Source organism: Myripristis murdjan, chromosome 18 (genome assembly GCF_902150065.1).
Source record: "Myripristis murdjan chromosome 18, fMyrMur1.1, whole genome shotgun sequence".
Lineage (NCBI taxonomy): Eukaryota > Metazoa > Chordata > Actinopteri > Holocentriformes > Holocentridae > Myripristis > Myripristis murdjan.
The window spans coordinates 8034302-8049548 of NC_043997.1; the positions used below are offsets into that span (position 1 = coordinate 8034302).

At 40.9% G+C, this 15247-nt stretch overlaps 1 protein-coding gene across 2 annotated transcripts in view; it reads left to right on the plus strand.

Moving 5' to 3' along the window:
• Positions 1–15247, plus strand: part of col4a6 (collagen, type IV, alpha 6) — a 176906-nt gene that overhangs the window by 93569 nt on the left and 68090 nt on the right. For both annotated transcript variants that reach the window (XM_030076289.1, XM_030076290.1), the window contains exon 4: positions 8806–8883. In XM_030076289.1, the coding sequence (XP_029932149.1) occupies positions 8806–8883 (78 nt within the window). The remainder of the gene's footprint in view (positions 1–8805; positions 8884–15247) is intronic.

The window sequence follows — 15247 nt, forward strand, 5'->3', positions numbered from 1 at the left end:
AAACCAATCAAAACGAGAAATCCTTGCTCAATAACTGTCATTTTGAATCAACGTCAGCTAAATAAGACACGAAAGACCGTTTCTGACATGTTTAATCCACATTAACAAGCATGTATCTTGTATTGAAGTGACTGATCATCCATTAATCCCGCCACTGCAGCTTAAAACTGTGGCTTTCACACGTCACACACTCCAGTAAAAGACTTGCTCACAGCTCTTCTGCAAGCTTTCTCACTGCCAGAGATGCATTTTAAGGAATTGACGAATTATTATATGCTATTCCTGCAGGTGGCGCACCTTGATTGATTTCACAAATTGATATTGAAGTGATCGCAGCGCCACATTTTTTAGCACAGCAAATGTAAAAGCCCTCAGTAATGGCTGACAACAGAGAGTTGCAAAAAAGTATTGCAGTGTGGTAATGCATCATACTGGTGATATGAAATGTTCAGTGGCATCTTGATGGTGGTTTACTGGTTTTCCCAGCCCAGTTTTCCCAGGTTCCTCTCTCACCTTCAGACCAGCTCCTTCCTTTATTACATAAAAGCCAGGAATCCAACCGCATACCAGGCATACAAAGCTGGATCTCACCCCGTGGACCCCGTGTTTCTTAAAGCGCGCCGGCCCTCCTGTCATATCTTGCACAGCCGTTTTTTCCAAGAAACATAAATGTATATCGAGCTCTGTGCGGGTCTCCGTCGGGATAACATCAGGAGTCCAACGCCGGAATGAGCAGGCAAGTCCAGACGTCGGCCGTCTAACACACGAGCTGCCATTGTACCCGAGGAGGAACGAGCAGACAGGCACTTACAGGACGGCTTTCGAGAGGCCGGGACGTATGCGCGCATCCGAGTGTTTGGACAGCAAAGTATGAGCAAACAAGGAAGACTGATTGGAGAACATTCAGCTCGAACTGAAAGACGGATGGCTCGGTAATACCGGGATGACAGACGGGGAAGAATTGTCTGCGTGCGCGTTATTACACAATCGAGAATTCATGCATTATTAGTGGGGAAAAAACCAGGCTCGTCTCTCTTGCTGTTTCATTGTGTCAGTGAATGTGGGCGAATGACATGAATCCGTCTTTTGAATGTGGTGAAAGTTGTGTTTTAACCCTCATCGGCAGGATAAATGTCGAACCCCAAGCCCACAGCTGTTCCCCGGATCTCTTCACTTAACGTTTAATCGTAAAGTTTGGGTTTCACCACACAGCAATCGCCCCGATTTCAGCCAGGATTCACCATCAGGCCTATTCAGGTGTGCTTGTTTGCAGATTTTGTTGTGGTCAGAGGATCTCATGCAGTGTCCAATTTATCAGGTACAGTGGTCCCTCGTTTATCGCGGGAGTTACGTTCTAAAAATAACCCGCAATAGGCGAAATCCGCGAAGTAGTCAGCTTTATTTTTTACAATTATTCTAGATGTTTTAAGGCTGTAAAACCCCTCACTACACACTTTATACACTTTTCTCAGACAGGCATTAACATTTTCTCACTTTTCTCTCTTGTTTAAACTCTCAAAGTTCAAACCTTTGTAGAAAAATAAGTCCAGTAAAAAAAAAAAGTATGCAAAATTGCACTAAAAAAAAATCCGTGAAACTGCGAGGCCGCGAAAGGTGAACCGCGTTATAGCGAGGGACAGCTGTATATAAGTTTCCTGACAGGAAGTGATGCTTGGAACGGGTGTCCAAGTTGGGGAAATGTGGATTGTAGATGCAGCATGAAGTGCCTGAGTTGTGATGTGACCGCTGTTTCCTGAGCGCAGAGACATCAGGTTCAAACAATAAAGCTGAAAATGAACCAAAACAAGCAAGAGACATGGATTTCCTTAATAACTATAGTTTATTACTAACCCTTGATAATATACTATGGGGAATTTGTATTGTACTTCCCGAAAATTGGAATGGGAACGCACGGTAATCTCACATAGGTCGATTCTTACAAGCAGAATCTGAACATATCAGGTTGTGTAAAGTCAAGAACTAACCCTGTCAGCAGCTAGTGAAAATTTACTGCAAGAAATAACAGGCTAAATTTCAAGATACGAAAGAGAAAAATGGCGGTTTAATCCATGATGCACTGAACAGCAGCAGTGTGTGATCCCCCGTCTTTTGTAATTGTGAATTTTGTTCTTTTTCCAATTTTTCAGTCACCAGTAAAAATAAAAATAAGAGTGAGGATAATGGTAAATGATGTGGTGTGTCTGCAGTGTAACCCCGGCCCCGGCCTTTAACCCTATAAAGCCTGAACTATGAAAGAATTGGCAGAAAATTCAAATTTTTTGAAATTGAACCCTTTATTTAGTCCTGTAACAAAATATATATTAAAAATAATCAAAAAATATGTTATTACACGACCTTTCTGATGTATGATATATGATAAGTACTTGAAGTGCCAATGGTATGGTCCAGGGTGAACAGGGGAAGTGTTCAAAGGTATACAACAGTATTTTGGTCAAGTATTGATTAAACTGAAAATGAATTGAAAATGTGTATCATATATGATGTAAACGGCTTTATAGGGTTAAATAGCTTCGCTCTTTGTAGATGTGAACATAAACAAAACATTTTTCATCTCTGTATTGTAACAGGCAGTCAGACATTGCAAAGGTAGAAGTGGGAGTTCATGCACACACACACTTTCTCTCTCTCACTTTCTCTCTCACACACACACACACACACACACACAGGTTGTGTTTCACTGGCTGTAAGTTAATCCAGTAGTTCTCATAATGTGAGACCTGTTTTTTTCAGCTTATTGTCTCATATTCTCTCTTTTTTTGTTAGACCATCTTTGTTCTCAACGGGAGAATGGATACCTGAGGTGTGTGTGTGTGTGTGTGTGTATGTGTGAGCGTGCATGCACACAAGCACTTGCACTACAATTGCAAAGTCCAAATATCCTCATGGAAGTAGAAAGGCCAATCGTTTTAGTGTAAGTGCACATTTTGCAGGCTGTGTTTGGTTTAGTGTGTGTGTGTGTTTCTGTTTCGGTGCATGAATGCATACTTCTAAGCCCAGCCGTCCTCATTGTCCTCTTCCTCAGTGTTTTAATTCAACAAATCCACCACATCACACACACTCGCTGGTCAGGACACCCTCAGGCGCTGCGTCAGGATCTGTTTACCTGTCTAATCCCTCACTTTTAACTTTGGGTGTGGACGGCACAAACTGAACAAGGATCAGTGTCTGAGCACATCGCCGCCCCCGCTCACGTGAAGGCCTGGATCGTGGCCCGAAACGAGGCCCCCGGCGACCAATGACAAGCCGAGGCGGGCCGAGAGGAGACGCTCTGATTGGACGAGAGAATCAGTGCTTTAACTCCAGGAGGATAACAACCCCAAAAGAATTAGGAAAACATCAAAATACACCTTCATACAGAGTTATATCATCACCAGACTGCATGCTGTTTAGCTTTTACTAGCACAGTATGATGGGTGCTTTTACCCACAATGCTTTACAGGAGGGGTTCCCAAACTTTCCCATGTAAAGGAACCGAGAGTAAAATACAAAATCGACCACGTATGTCGAAGGAGTCCCATCCTCTTCCTTTTTGCTGCTCCCCTCTTCCTCATTCTTCCTCCATTATCCTCAGTTTCACCGCTCACTCTCTCTCTTTCTCTCTCTCTCTCTCACCCTCTCTCACCCTCTCTCGCCCTCCTTATGTCATTGTGATTAGAGGAGCAGAGGAGATCAGAGAGCGGAGGGGAAGAAAGCAGGACCAACATCACTGACCTTTCCCCTCCTTCTCTCTCTCTCTCTCTCTATTCTCTACCAAGCTCACTCTCTCTATTTCCTATATTTTCTCTATTCTCTCTATTCCTCATCCGTTTTCCCCCTTCCTGACTATTGTGGATATTATTTTATTTTTTCACATGCATACATGTATTGTGCATGTGTGCATCAATTTATATTGTTTGCCTTCGAATTTGATGTTTGCTGCTCTTGGCCAGGTGTATTTATTATCAATGGGACTATTGTGCATACTAACACTTAAATACATTTTTTTTTTTATTTTATTATCTGTTTATCATCTACTAGTTCTTCTATTGAACTGGCTGTTTTCTATGTTGGCGTTCCTAAAAAAAATCCTGTGTCTCACACTTGTAGTCCATATGAGGCAGGATCATTCATCTCCCTGACCCCCTTCTGCAGTTTTGCCAAAATATTTCCCAGACCCCTTCACGTGGCACACACACACACACACACACACACACACAGACACACACACACACACACACACTCAGACTTTCCCAGGCTGTCATTAGAGCAGGTCTAAGCCCAGACAGGACCAGCTGATGATTACACACCAGGGTCGTGGAGGGTCCCTGACCTCATTTATTGCAGACAATAATAAGGCGACACACACTCAATTTGTTATATGAACAGACATAACCCAAGAATGCACATTTAAACTTCAATAAACTAGAACTGGGCAATACATACTGTAGATTATTATTATTATATAATGTGGAATCATCATTGCTATTCACTGTTTTTCAATAATAATCTCTTGCGTGTAAATGGACAAGGAGTCACTGATAGGAGATATTTGAGGTATTCGGTCAAAGATATCATGATTTATGGTTTTATCCGTATTATTTAGCAGTAAACAACGCACTTTCTCGCTTTCACACTTTCTCATAACGCCGACTGCCGCCCTCGTCTTCCTGACCTCCTGCAGACGCCGGTCACCGGTCCTTTATGTCCCTCCTCAGCTCCCTTCCTCCCTCCGTTCCCTTTCTCCTCCATTTCACTCCCACCAAGTCCCTTTCATCCGCTAATCACATTGAAATGCCAGCCGCGACCTTTGGGTTTGACCCCGGAGACCCCGACCCATCATCATATATGAGACACACACACACACACACACACACACATGCACGCAGTGGCATACTTGTATGAACTTATGAATGCACACAAATTTACTTTCACATGCACAGCCTTATATTTGATGCAAACACACCTTAACAAAGAGGTCAACGTGCGTTCAGATGCACACACACTGGATCTCCATTGTGCACACATGCGTGCAAACACATGAAGACCGACACACACACACACACACACACCTCTGCTCCACCCTGTATGTGGTCTAAAAAGCAGCCGTGCACTATTGTTAACCTTCCCACCCAGAAGCCCAGCATGTGAATGGCTGGTATTCGGTGTTTTGAAGTTTCCTGACGGGCCTCACAGATATGAGCCCATGCCACTCAGACGTCAGCTTATAAAAAGCTTTCTGTGTGTCGCCCGTGTGCCTTAAAAGCACTGTGTGATATTTCGTAGATATCCCAGGAATGCCACCTCCAGCCCGGCAGAGGTTAATCTGGAGTTCACTTTGGGTTTATAAGTGACGGACGGCATGCGGCGCTTATGAGTTTGTCTGCGTGTGAGCGAAAAGATGAAGGCAGTGGAAAGGGCTTGTTTTGTTTTTGTTAATAAAAATTTATGTTAAACAAACAGAGATCCTGTACAATGAGACCCAATTATCATTTATCGGTTTATTTGAATATGATTTTACCCCGTTGGCTTTACTGTTGTTGATCAGCTGCAACAGGCTGCCTGGCTAACTAGTGATCACAACCTAATTGTTCGGATAAATCCATCAATAAGTCAAATTTTATGCAACAAATAAATCTCAATGTGAGGCATCAGTCAAATTAAATCAAGTTTATTTCTCTAGCCCTTTACAATAACCAAAAAGTACCCAAAGTGCTTTACAACTAAGTCATAAAAACAGTTCATAAAAGCAATACATGAAAAACAATACATAATACATTAAAAAAAAAAAACAATACGTAAGAAAAACAGTGCATAAAAACAATCAAAGGGAAAGTGCTATGGTGCTGCAGGGTCACTTAAGCCTACATGAAGTGCATAAAATGGAGCAGAAAAAAACAAAAAGTGAATCTAAAACAAAGCTACGCTACTCGTAATTAAAATGCCAATCGAAGAAATCAGGCCGGATAATCGATCAAAAATAAAACACAAAACTAATCTCTGGCCTGAAAGAGATGAAAGAGTAACAACAGGTTAAAAAGTAAAAGGATAAGAGTAAAAACAAGGGTTGGGGGGGATTTTGCTATACACACTGTAGCAAATAATGCAAATTAATAAGTAACAAAAAAAAAGCCAGTAGCAACTTATATCGTCACTTAATACATTTCAAACTTATTTGCATACAAACATTATTAAATAGGAGATGTCACCTTTTCAGTTCTTATATGAAAGTGTATATATATATATATATATATATATATATATATTTATATTTTTTTTTTTTTTTTTTTTTTTTTCCATTTATTTATGCTCTGTATTTTTTGAGAAAACCCAATAAACAAAGTTAAAAAAAAAAAATTTAAAAAAAATAGGAGATTGTAGGTGTCAAAATTCTGGCTTCAGCCACCGATTAATTTTCGCTGTCTTCTTATTCATTTCTTATTTGATTAGCCCAAAGTGATGCCTTCAGTCGTCATCCTTAGTCTGACCAGCAGCCAAAAATATAAAAAATAAAAAATAATCTGATAAAGATATGAACAGAGGAAAGGATATGATCTTAGCATTTTAGTGATTACACATTAGTGAAGCTAATGTTTGGTAGTTTTACTTCATAAAGGACTAAATAGTCGATTAATCTTCTGCGCATCAACCAGTTAACTGATTGAGTAATCATTTCAGTGTGAAATGTCTAATAAAAGTTAAAGAATAAATGTGCAGAAAGTGATGTCTCCTACACGTCTCGCTGGCTTTGGCTCTTGAGGTTTGTGCCGTGGTAAAAAAAGAAAAGAAAAAAGAAAAACGCAGTCCCACAGGTCGGGGGAACTTCATTAATGACATCCTGCCGGGAGCGCAGGGCTTCCCCCGGGCCGCCGCCACGGTAACTGGATCTGTCCAGCAGGCAGACTCTGGATGTGGTTAAGGCTGGTATGTCTCTAATGTTTCTGATCAGTGGATAAAGAGGAACCCTGGAGGGATCGGTCAGCTCGAGCAGGCCGGGGTCCACACACACACACACACACACACACACACACACACACGCCTATACATGCACACACAGGGTCCTCTACTACCTTTTTACCAAACTATAGACAGATGTTCAAAGATGTGAATGAACATAAGCTTGCTTTCAACAAAAATCAAGTGATACACTGCAAAAAAAAGAAAAAAAAAAACTGTCAATCTTAAGTAATTTTGTCTCATCTTCAGTGTTAAAATCCAGTTGTTCTTCAAGGTAAAAATAAAAAAAAAGAGAGAGAGAGAGAGATTTTCCAGCTTGTTTCAAGAATTTTCTTAGACAAAATGACTCATTAAGATGGAGATTTCTACAGTAAAAGTCAATTAATTCCCTTTTTGACCACTCATAGTACATATAATGCTGAGAAGATGCTTATTTGGGTTTGCCCACTTAAATTAATACATAAAAAACATATATTTTTATCAGCTGACTCCCAGAATCAAAATTCACAAGCCAGTTTCAAAGAGCTGCAACTCCGCCAGCAAATATTACATTTCACCCATTTCACTATGTCTGCATGTGACACGAGGAGAGCTTACCAAGTCTCGGCTGTCTCCTCATGTCACTTAAACACACACACACACACACACACACACACACACACACACACTTTGAACAGATAGAGTGTCTAAGGCAGGTAAGAGTGCATTGTAGCTGTGTTTACTCCCTGCAGGGTCTCCACTGCTTTCACAAAGCTATCTGGTTGCAAAGCAGGAATGACAGAAAAGTTTGAAAGCCGCTCTGATGTTTGCTTTCTCCGTGCTCTTTTTTCTCTCCCTGTTTTTAAAAACATCCATTTATGCAGGAAAAACTATTTAAGTTCAACTCCATAAAGGACAATTGCAACTCATTGGTTTCCCAGTAGCTACGTTTTCCCCAGCAAGTATGAGGATTCAAACCAGAAACTTTAGCACTGCAAGATGTATCTTCTATCATTTATCATTTTCAACAGTCATATTGTGACAATGATGATATTCGGACTTTGCATAATGACGCCACATATGGCAACAACATGCATTACTGAAAGTGAGAGTCAGACTGCTACCTGGTTAACTCCACAAAGGGGAGCGTCTTCAGTGTGGAAATATTTTGGTTACAAAAGACCTTTTGTGCAATAAAGCACCATCTTCTCAACTTTATATGTGCCATAAGGTGTCAGAAAGGGAATTTATTGGCTCTTACTGTAGAAATCTCCAATTTAACAAGTTGATTAGCTTTGGAAACAAGTGGGAGTATCTCTTTTTTTTATCTTGTTTGAAAAAAAGCAAGATTGTAACCCTGAAGATAAAATGACTTGTTAAGACTGAGTATCCGTGTATCGCTTGATTTTTGTTCCAAGTAAACTTCCATCCCTTCACTTCTTTGAACATCTTTCTGTGGTTTGGTAAAAAGGCAGCAGAGGACTCTATATGTGCATGTATGGGCGTGTGTGTGTGTGTGTGTGTGTTACTGTGTTTAGCACAGTAATATGCAAGAAGACTGTAACAACACAAGGGGGCAATACAACAAACTGCTGTCAAGAATATTTCTATCACAGAAATACCTGCAATATGGTGATATTATTTCAGGGCTGTATCTGTTGCACTCCACATCTCACATCCTGTCGGCTACCAGCTGATTTGAATCAACTGAGGTTTATTAGCATCACACTTCACTGCTTCAAAATCAGTTTGTGTCCCCTCGCCATAAGAACCATGAATTCCCCCTGATTTTGCCTGATGTCGGATGATGAAGATTTCCATCATGCATCATATATAATCTCACTCCGCCCGTCTCTCTCTCCGTCTCTGCAGGGCACCAAGTTTGACGAGCCGTGCGCGGGCCTGGACTGCAGCGGAGGATGCAGGTGCAACCCGGAGAAAGGCAGCAGGGTGAGTCGGTGTCATCTGTACGCCGCCATTTTGGCTCTTGCCTCTGTCCATTTCCTCCTTTTTCCGTGATTTCTACGAGGTTGAAAATGACACACAGGACCGTTTTGGTGCATAAAGTGTAGTATAAAAGTATAAAAGAGAGAAGCCACAGTACATGCAGATACATGTATTTGAAGGATGCAATGAATAGTTATTATTTTGCATTATATGATGGCTTCTCTAAGAATTTTTGGCACTTTTTTTTTCTCCAAACCAGCATCTTCCAGTTTGGGTTGGCATCCAATCAGTTAAATGCAATAAAAACAGGTTCAGGCTTTACCATAAGACTAAGATACAGGTGCGCGTAATGTAACACTTCTAAAAGGTCTTTTTGTCTTCATTATGAAATGATAAGCCTGAATCTCAGATTTCATGTTTCATGTCTTTGTTGCAGACACACACACAGACACACACACACACCCACTTGTAACTATGCCACATATATCAAAATTAGCTGTGTGCATTTATGTTCTTAGTCATGCATGTTTCAACACTGCTCAGCAATAGTATCTCTAGGCTATGAATAAGACCCACACACACACACACACACACACACATATGAATGGATTGTCAGGTAAATCAGGCTTCAGGGAGGCGTTTGTGTTTCTCTGTGTGTGTATCATTTTCTATACATTCCTGAAACTTACCACACCTCACTATTCCCACCCAACCCACACACAGTCTCATTACAACACACACACACACACACACACCCACACACACACACACACACGCCTCACACCTGCCAGCGAAAAACCTACATCGCACATCTGAAGCGGCAACGCAGACAAGTGTTCGAACAGCCGAGCTGATCTGATTTACGGCCGTGACACTTATGAGGGGAGTTTTGGGGGCGTTTTATAAGGCTGTAGTATAAACCTGCTGACTTCACATAAATACCTCTACATTAACGGGGCTGTAATAAATGGCTGAGCATCATCAGGTCAGAGGGGTGAAGGCTGTAAGTGGGTGGGTTTCTCGTTAGGTCCGACACACGGATTAGGAAACGTGTTTTTTTTAATAGCTCATAGGGCAGGTTCAGGTGGGCTCCCACTTCAGGGTTTGGGGTAATATTAGCTCGGCCTGATAAAATCTGCCGCGTTCTGCTGCCGACATGATGGAGGCGAGGATTTGATTTCACTCCGCCGGCTCCATGGGTGTCAGTGTGTAAAAGCTGCAGTGAAACCTGCCTCGCCCTGCCTTACAGCGCTGCAGACCTGCATCCGTGAATTTCACGAGTGCAGCTTTTCATGGAGAGTTTTGTTGTCGCATGGTGGTCTGTAAATGCCGTTTCAGAGGCTCTTCCACCATGCAAATGATGAAATACATGGATAAATGCTCAATCTTTTTAATTTTTTTTAATGAAATGGTCAATATAGGGTTAAATATACAGAATATCAGCGTAAACTGTCGGCTGCTGGCAACTTTAGTTTGCAAATATTAGCATCAGCCTTCAAAAACCTCTATCGGTCAAACCATATTACCTATAGTTTATGTTATTTTATGTGCACTTTTAGTCAAAGCACCTTCCAGTGGTGTAAGAGCATTGTCAGTTAATGTTTCGATTATTTTTTTTTTTCGATTCATTGATTAATAAAGACAAATGCTCATATGAAGTCAGCAGAGCCGCAGCGATGTCCTCAAATTGCTTTCTTGGTCTGAGAAGGCAGTCGGAAAAAAAAGTGATTTTTCGTGAATCTGGGATCAACAGTTTTGGTGGATTTTAACTTGATAAATGACCAAAACAGTCTAAAACAGAAGTTACAACTGAGTCATTTTCAGCCGGTTGACTCATTAGTTCATTGACTAATCAGCACTAATGAGAAAGTCTGATCGTCTGCCAATTGCGAGACTTTATCCAGGGAACGTGGCGCCTTCTACTTTGGATTTCCTGTAGAAAGAAGTTGAGTTCCTGGAGGTGGCGCTCTTTCTCCTCACACCATTCATCTACTCTCATAGTTTTTCCTGCAGCTTTGCTCAGTTGTAAAGCCAGTGGCAAAGTAATGACCTCACTGATGAAATGCTTTTGAGGAAAAATGACCCAGATCTTTTCCACGTATTATGAAAAAAAAAAAAAAAAAAAACTCCCAGGTATCTCAGGAGCCACCTGAGGGCTGCGTGTCTCTGCTCCTGCGCTCGTACGCTTGGCCTCGCGCTAGACCAGACCGCTGTAAGCTTCACGCCGCTGCTCGGCCGCTTCCCGCCTGTATCCAAACAGCAATTACTGTCTGACACAGCAGCCTACACTTACAGCTCGCCTACTGCACGCCACTTTAGGCAAATAACATAGTGACGAGCGCCATGTTACACCCAGAGCTGCGCAGGTACCTGGAGGTAAATGACACAGCTCAGGTAATATCACCTACCTCTGTAGAGGCCTTTTTTTTCTAGACCTAAATGACACAGTCACGGCTGTGTTGCCTCCTTTAACTGCTATTGTCGAGGGCCGTTTAAGCGTTAAGGTGCTTATTTGTCTCTTTTCAGTTTTACTTTTGTACTTACAGGTTCAGTGAGTGAGGTGTATTCTCGATCATAGCCTTTAACGGCTCTGAAATTCAGAGGCGGAAAGTAGTTTAGCTCAGGGTTTCTGTAACTACCTGGGAGAGACGGAGGATGGTTTGCAGTCCCGTTCCCGGCTGCTTTCTCTTCATAACAAGAGATTGAGCCAAGACTGTAGTCTAGTTTTCTCAGATTCAGGTCTCAGATTTGTACAATAGTGAGTCAAACTGAGATCTTCATGTCTCTCGGATGATTTTTTGCTATTTCTCACATTTCTGGACAAAACATTTTTAAATTTTCAAGGCTAAATGCTGAAGCAGTTCTGAAATGCAAGATTTTTTTTTTTAAATCCATATATCCAGATTCATAGTTTGCGATTTAACATGTTGAATAATGTACCAAAGGTCGGGGCATGTTGGTTAAAAGATTTCTAAGAGCTGTGTAGTCCCAGAACCCTGGTTTAGTTTCATTCCAATGGAATCGCTAAAAAAAAAAAAAAAAAAAAAAAAATTATAACATTGCATCATTGCTTAAGTATTGCTGTCACAAGCATGATACAAATTATGGCACTTTTTGTTGGAGAGTAAACAACATGAACGCCTTTCTGACAAAAAAAAAAAAGAATATTTTTCTAAAGTGAATGCAAGTTTAGAACAGAACCCTTGAATTGAAGTGTCATGATGGAAAATCCTGTAAATCTACGGCAGCTGTAGAGTCACAGCTGTAACTGTGTTTAGCTGCAAATGGACGGCATGGTGAATACAGACACCGTCCTTTAACTGGAGACATTTCCAACAGTTTGAAGTCAAATGAATGATTAATATGATTTATACTCTCAGTTAAATTAAATTGCAGCTATGTTATATGTGCAGTCTTGGGCCTTCAGCTTCCTCCAAGGCAGCTGTGTGATGCAAGTTTTTGCTTTCAGAGCTGAAAGTAAAATGTCATCAATCAGCAATTCATAAAATGTTCTTCAGTCATCAAAGTCTTCTGCAGTCTTTGTCTCAGCTGCTCGTCTATCTGTTAGTTCAGCTTATTTTGGACCAGAATCAATCATTGACTCAGTTTCCCCTATAGCGCCTCAGAGGATGTTCATTATCACAGTAGTCATAAATATAAATGATTATCTTGGACTGGTGCCGTCCACAGCCCTTGGCACCTTTGTTAACCAAGCCAGCAACACAAACAATACACTGTATCACAGGCAACAGGCATGACGGAGTATCATCCTTTATTCTATATGTTTTTTTTGGGTTTTTTTCTGATGCTATACTGATCGCTTGTTTTTTCTCGTGGCCACCATGCCAAGAACCAGAGGAAACTGGCAGGGATTCAGTGAATTGCTCAAGCGCAACGGCACTTATAACATACTTGGATCAATCAAACGTCTCTGTGGGCAGGCTGATAGAAATTTGAGCGTTTGTTTCTACATCGGTTTGTTTTACAATTCCGTCAACACAGTGCCAGAACCACAGAGAGCTGAAAAAAAAAAACTCTTTATAATTGGCTAAATGTAATAAGATGTTTCCATCAGCTCTAAAACATTTTTTATATGGGAAACTTCATCTGTTCAAACTCCAACAGAGATGGGCATATCATCAGCAAACAGAAAATCCTCATTGAAAAACAATTTGAAAGATGATTTTTTTACCATATCTTTGGAGTAAAAAATTTGAATCCTTTTTTGTGTAAGCATAGATCATAGCCCAATACATGTGTTGTTTTGTCTTATGCAGACTTTTTGGCTCATGCTCGCCTGCAGGTGTGCCAATATGTCTGGAGGGCATTGCATAATGGAACATAGGTAACGTTGTTTGGAGAGGAGAACAGCGCTGGCAAGCCAAGACATAAACAGCTGCCTGGGGAATCGCATTCCATCCAGTAAATATTTGTGATTTTAAAATATACATCAGATAATTGAGGGAGTACCCGACCCACCCCTTGTCAACACCGTGCCCAGTAAAAAAGATTAACAGACTTTCAATAACCACACTGGCCTCGGAATCCATCTCTCTGTCCTCGTGAATGAACTCGTAATTAATCCTTGATTATATAGAATAGAATAGAATAGAATAGAATAGAATCAAGATGGCTTTACCCACATCATTTCTTTAATTTTTCACTTTGAAAGCGAGAGTTTGATTGGTGAAAATGATCTTGAACCATGAACAACCATGTTAAACTCACTTAAAACTTAAAAACTACAAACCTTAGAGATATTTTTCTCCCCGACAGCAGTGCTATATTCATAGTTGGAAATGCAGTGGAAGCAAAGAGATGAAACGCAAGACATTAAACACTAAAATAAGAGCAAAAAAAATACATAGTTCAGGTGAGAGAGGAAATCCCAGCGGGTTTATGAAAAGTGTTTCACCTTGAAGCTCTTATCTTGAGCGTAAACAAAGAGTCTGTCTTCATCGACAAGCGTTTAACTTGCCGCTCTGGCCTTTCCTATCCCTATTCCTAAACCTCTGCAGCTCTTTATCCATTGCTAATGCCTGGAAAAGACCACAGACCCCCTGGGAAATATAATGTGGAGCCCCAGCACAAATACAGCAGGGATGCACTCCAGACGCCGCGTGTTGGTTTTACTTATTAATAGCCGAAGGGCTTCACTTTCACTCAGACCACACTCCTGAGACACTGCGAATATATACCATGCAAGTGTGTCAGTGCAGTGTATGTATATGTGTGTGTGTGTGTGTGTGTGTCCATGCTTACATAGGTGTGTAAAGTTTTGCTTAAGCCTTTCCCTAGCTTTACAAGCAGTGTCATATTGGATCCATTAGCTCCAATAACATCCGCTCCCATCGGGTAAACCCCCGAGAGTCAAAGGGCAATGCTGGGGATGATGATGATGTGTGTGTATGTGTGTGTGTGTGTGTGTGTGTGTGTGTGTGAGCACCAGTTAGGTCAACACACTTGAGCTTTCATGTAGCAAGGGGTCTCTTGGGGACAACGCCAGGGGCCAGGAAGCATGTAGCCGACTTGACTTCATCTTGTTCCATCTGTGTCGTTTCAGACGAGAAGGAAAAGAGAGATACGGAGATGAAAATGGACAGATAATTGGGGAAAGAAAGACCGAGAATGAGTGCATTTTGATGTTGACGAGTCACCGACTGCAGTCCACACGCACGCTTCCTCGTATCTCGTATTAAATACTGTAAACATGGCGGCTGTCGTGCTGATAGTGCTCGTGTCGCGTGTTTAGCAGGTTTAGCCGACGTTCAACAACTCAGAAACTGAACTGTCAAACTTCAAAAATGTTGCTCAAAATAAAATGTGGCGCGTGTGGTGACGTAATCAATCGATGATTTCAACAATGACTGACAGCCAGTGCAGCCAATCAGAGAGGATTTCCACAAAACAGGAAGTCACATGGTTTAGGATAGAAAACTTAATTTACTTTGTCATTTGTTGTGTTTATTTATCCAAAGATATGGACATATTTCTTTTTATAGGGTTGATAGCCCATACGCAAATCTGATATACGGCCGTATATGTAAACTACATATTAAATATATATGTCCATGTATGTCTCATACATATATGATAAGTATATAGGCATATATGACAAATATATTTTAAAATATAGCAAAAATGGCCACTTTCAAATATGTTCCATATATTTTTCCATATATACACATATATGTCAAATATATTTCTATTGCATAACTGTTAATATATGATTGTCATATACTGTTAATCATATTAAGGATCCAAATATACAATGCATGTATGTATACATAATTGCATTATATATGTGCAAAACAAATACATCTGCCACATATTCACACTTACATTTCTTAATATATGTGGTAAATAT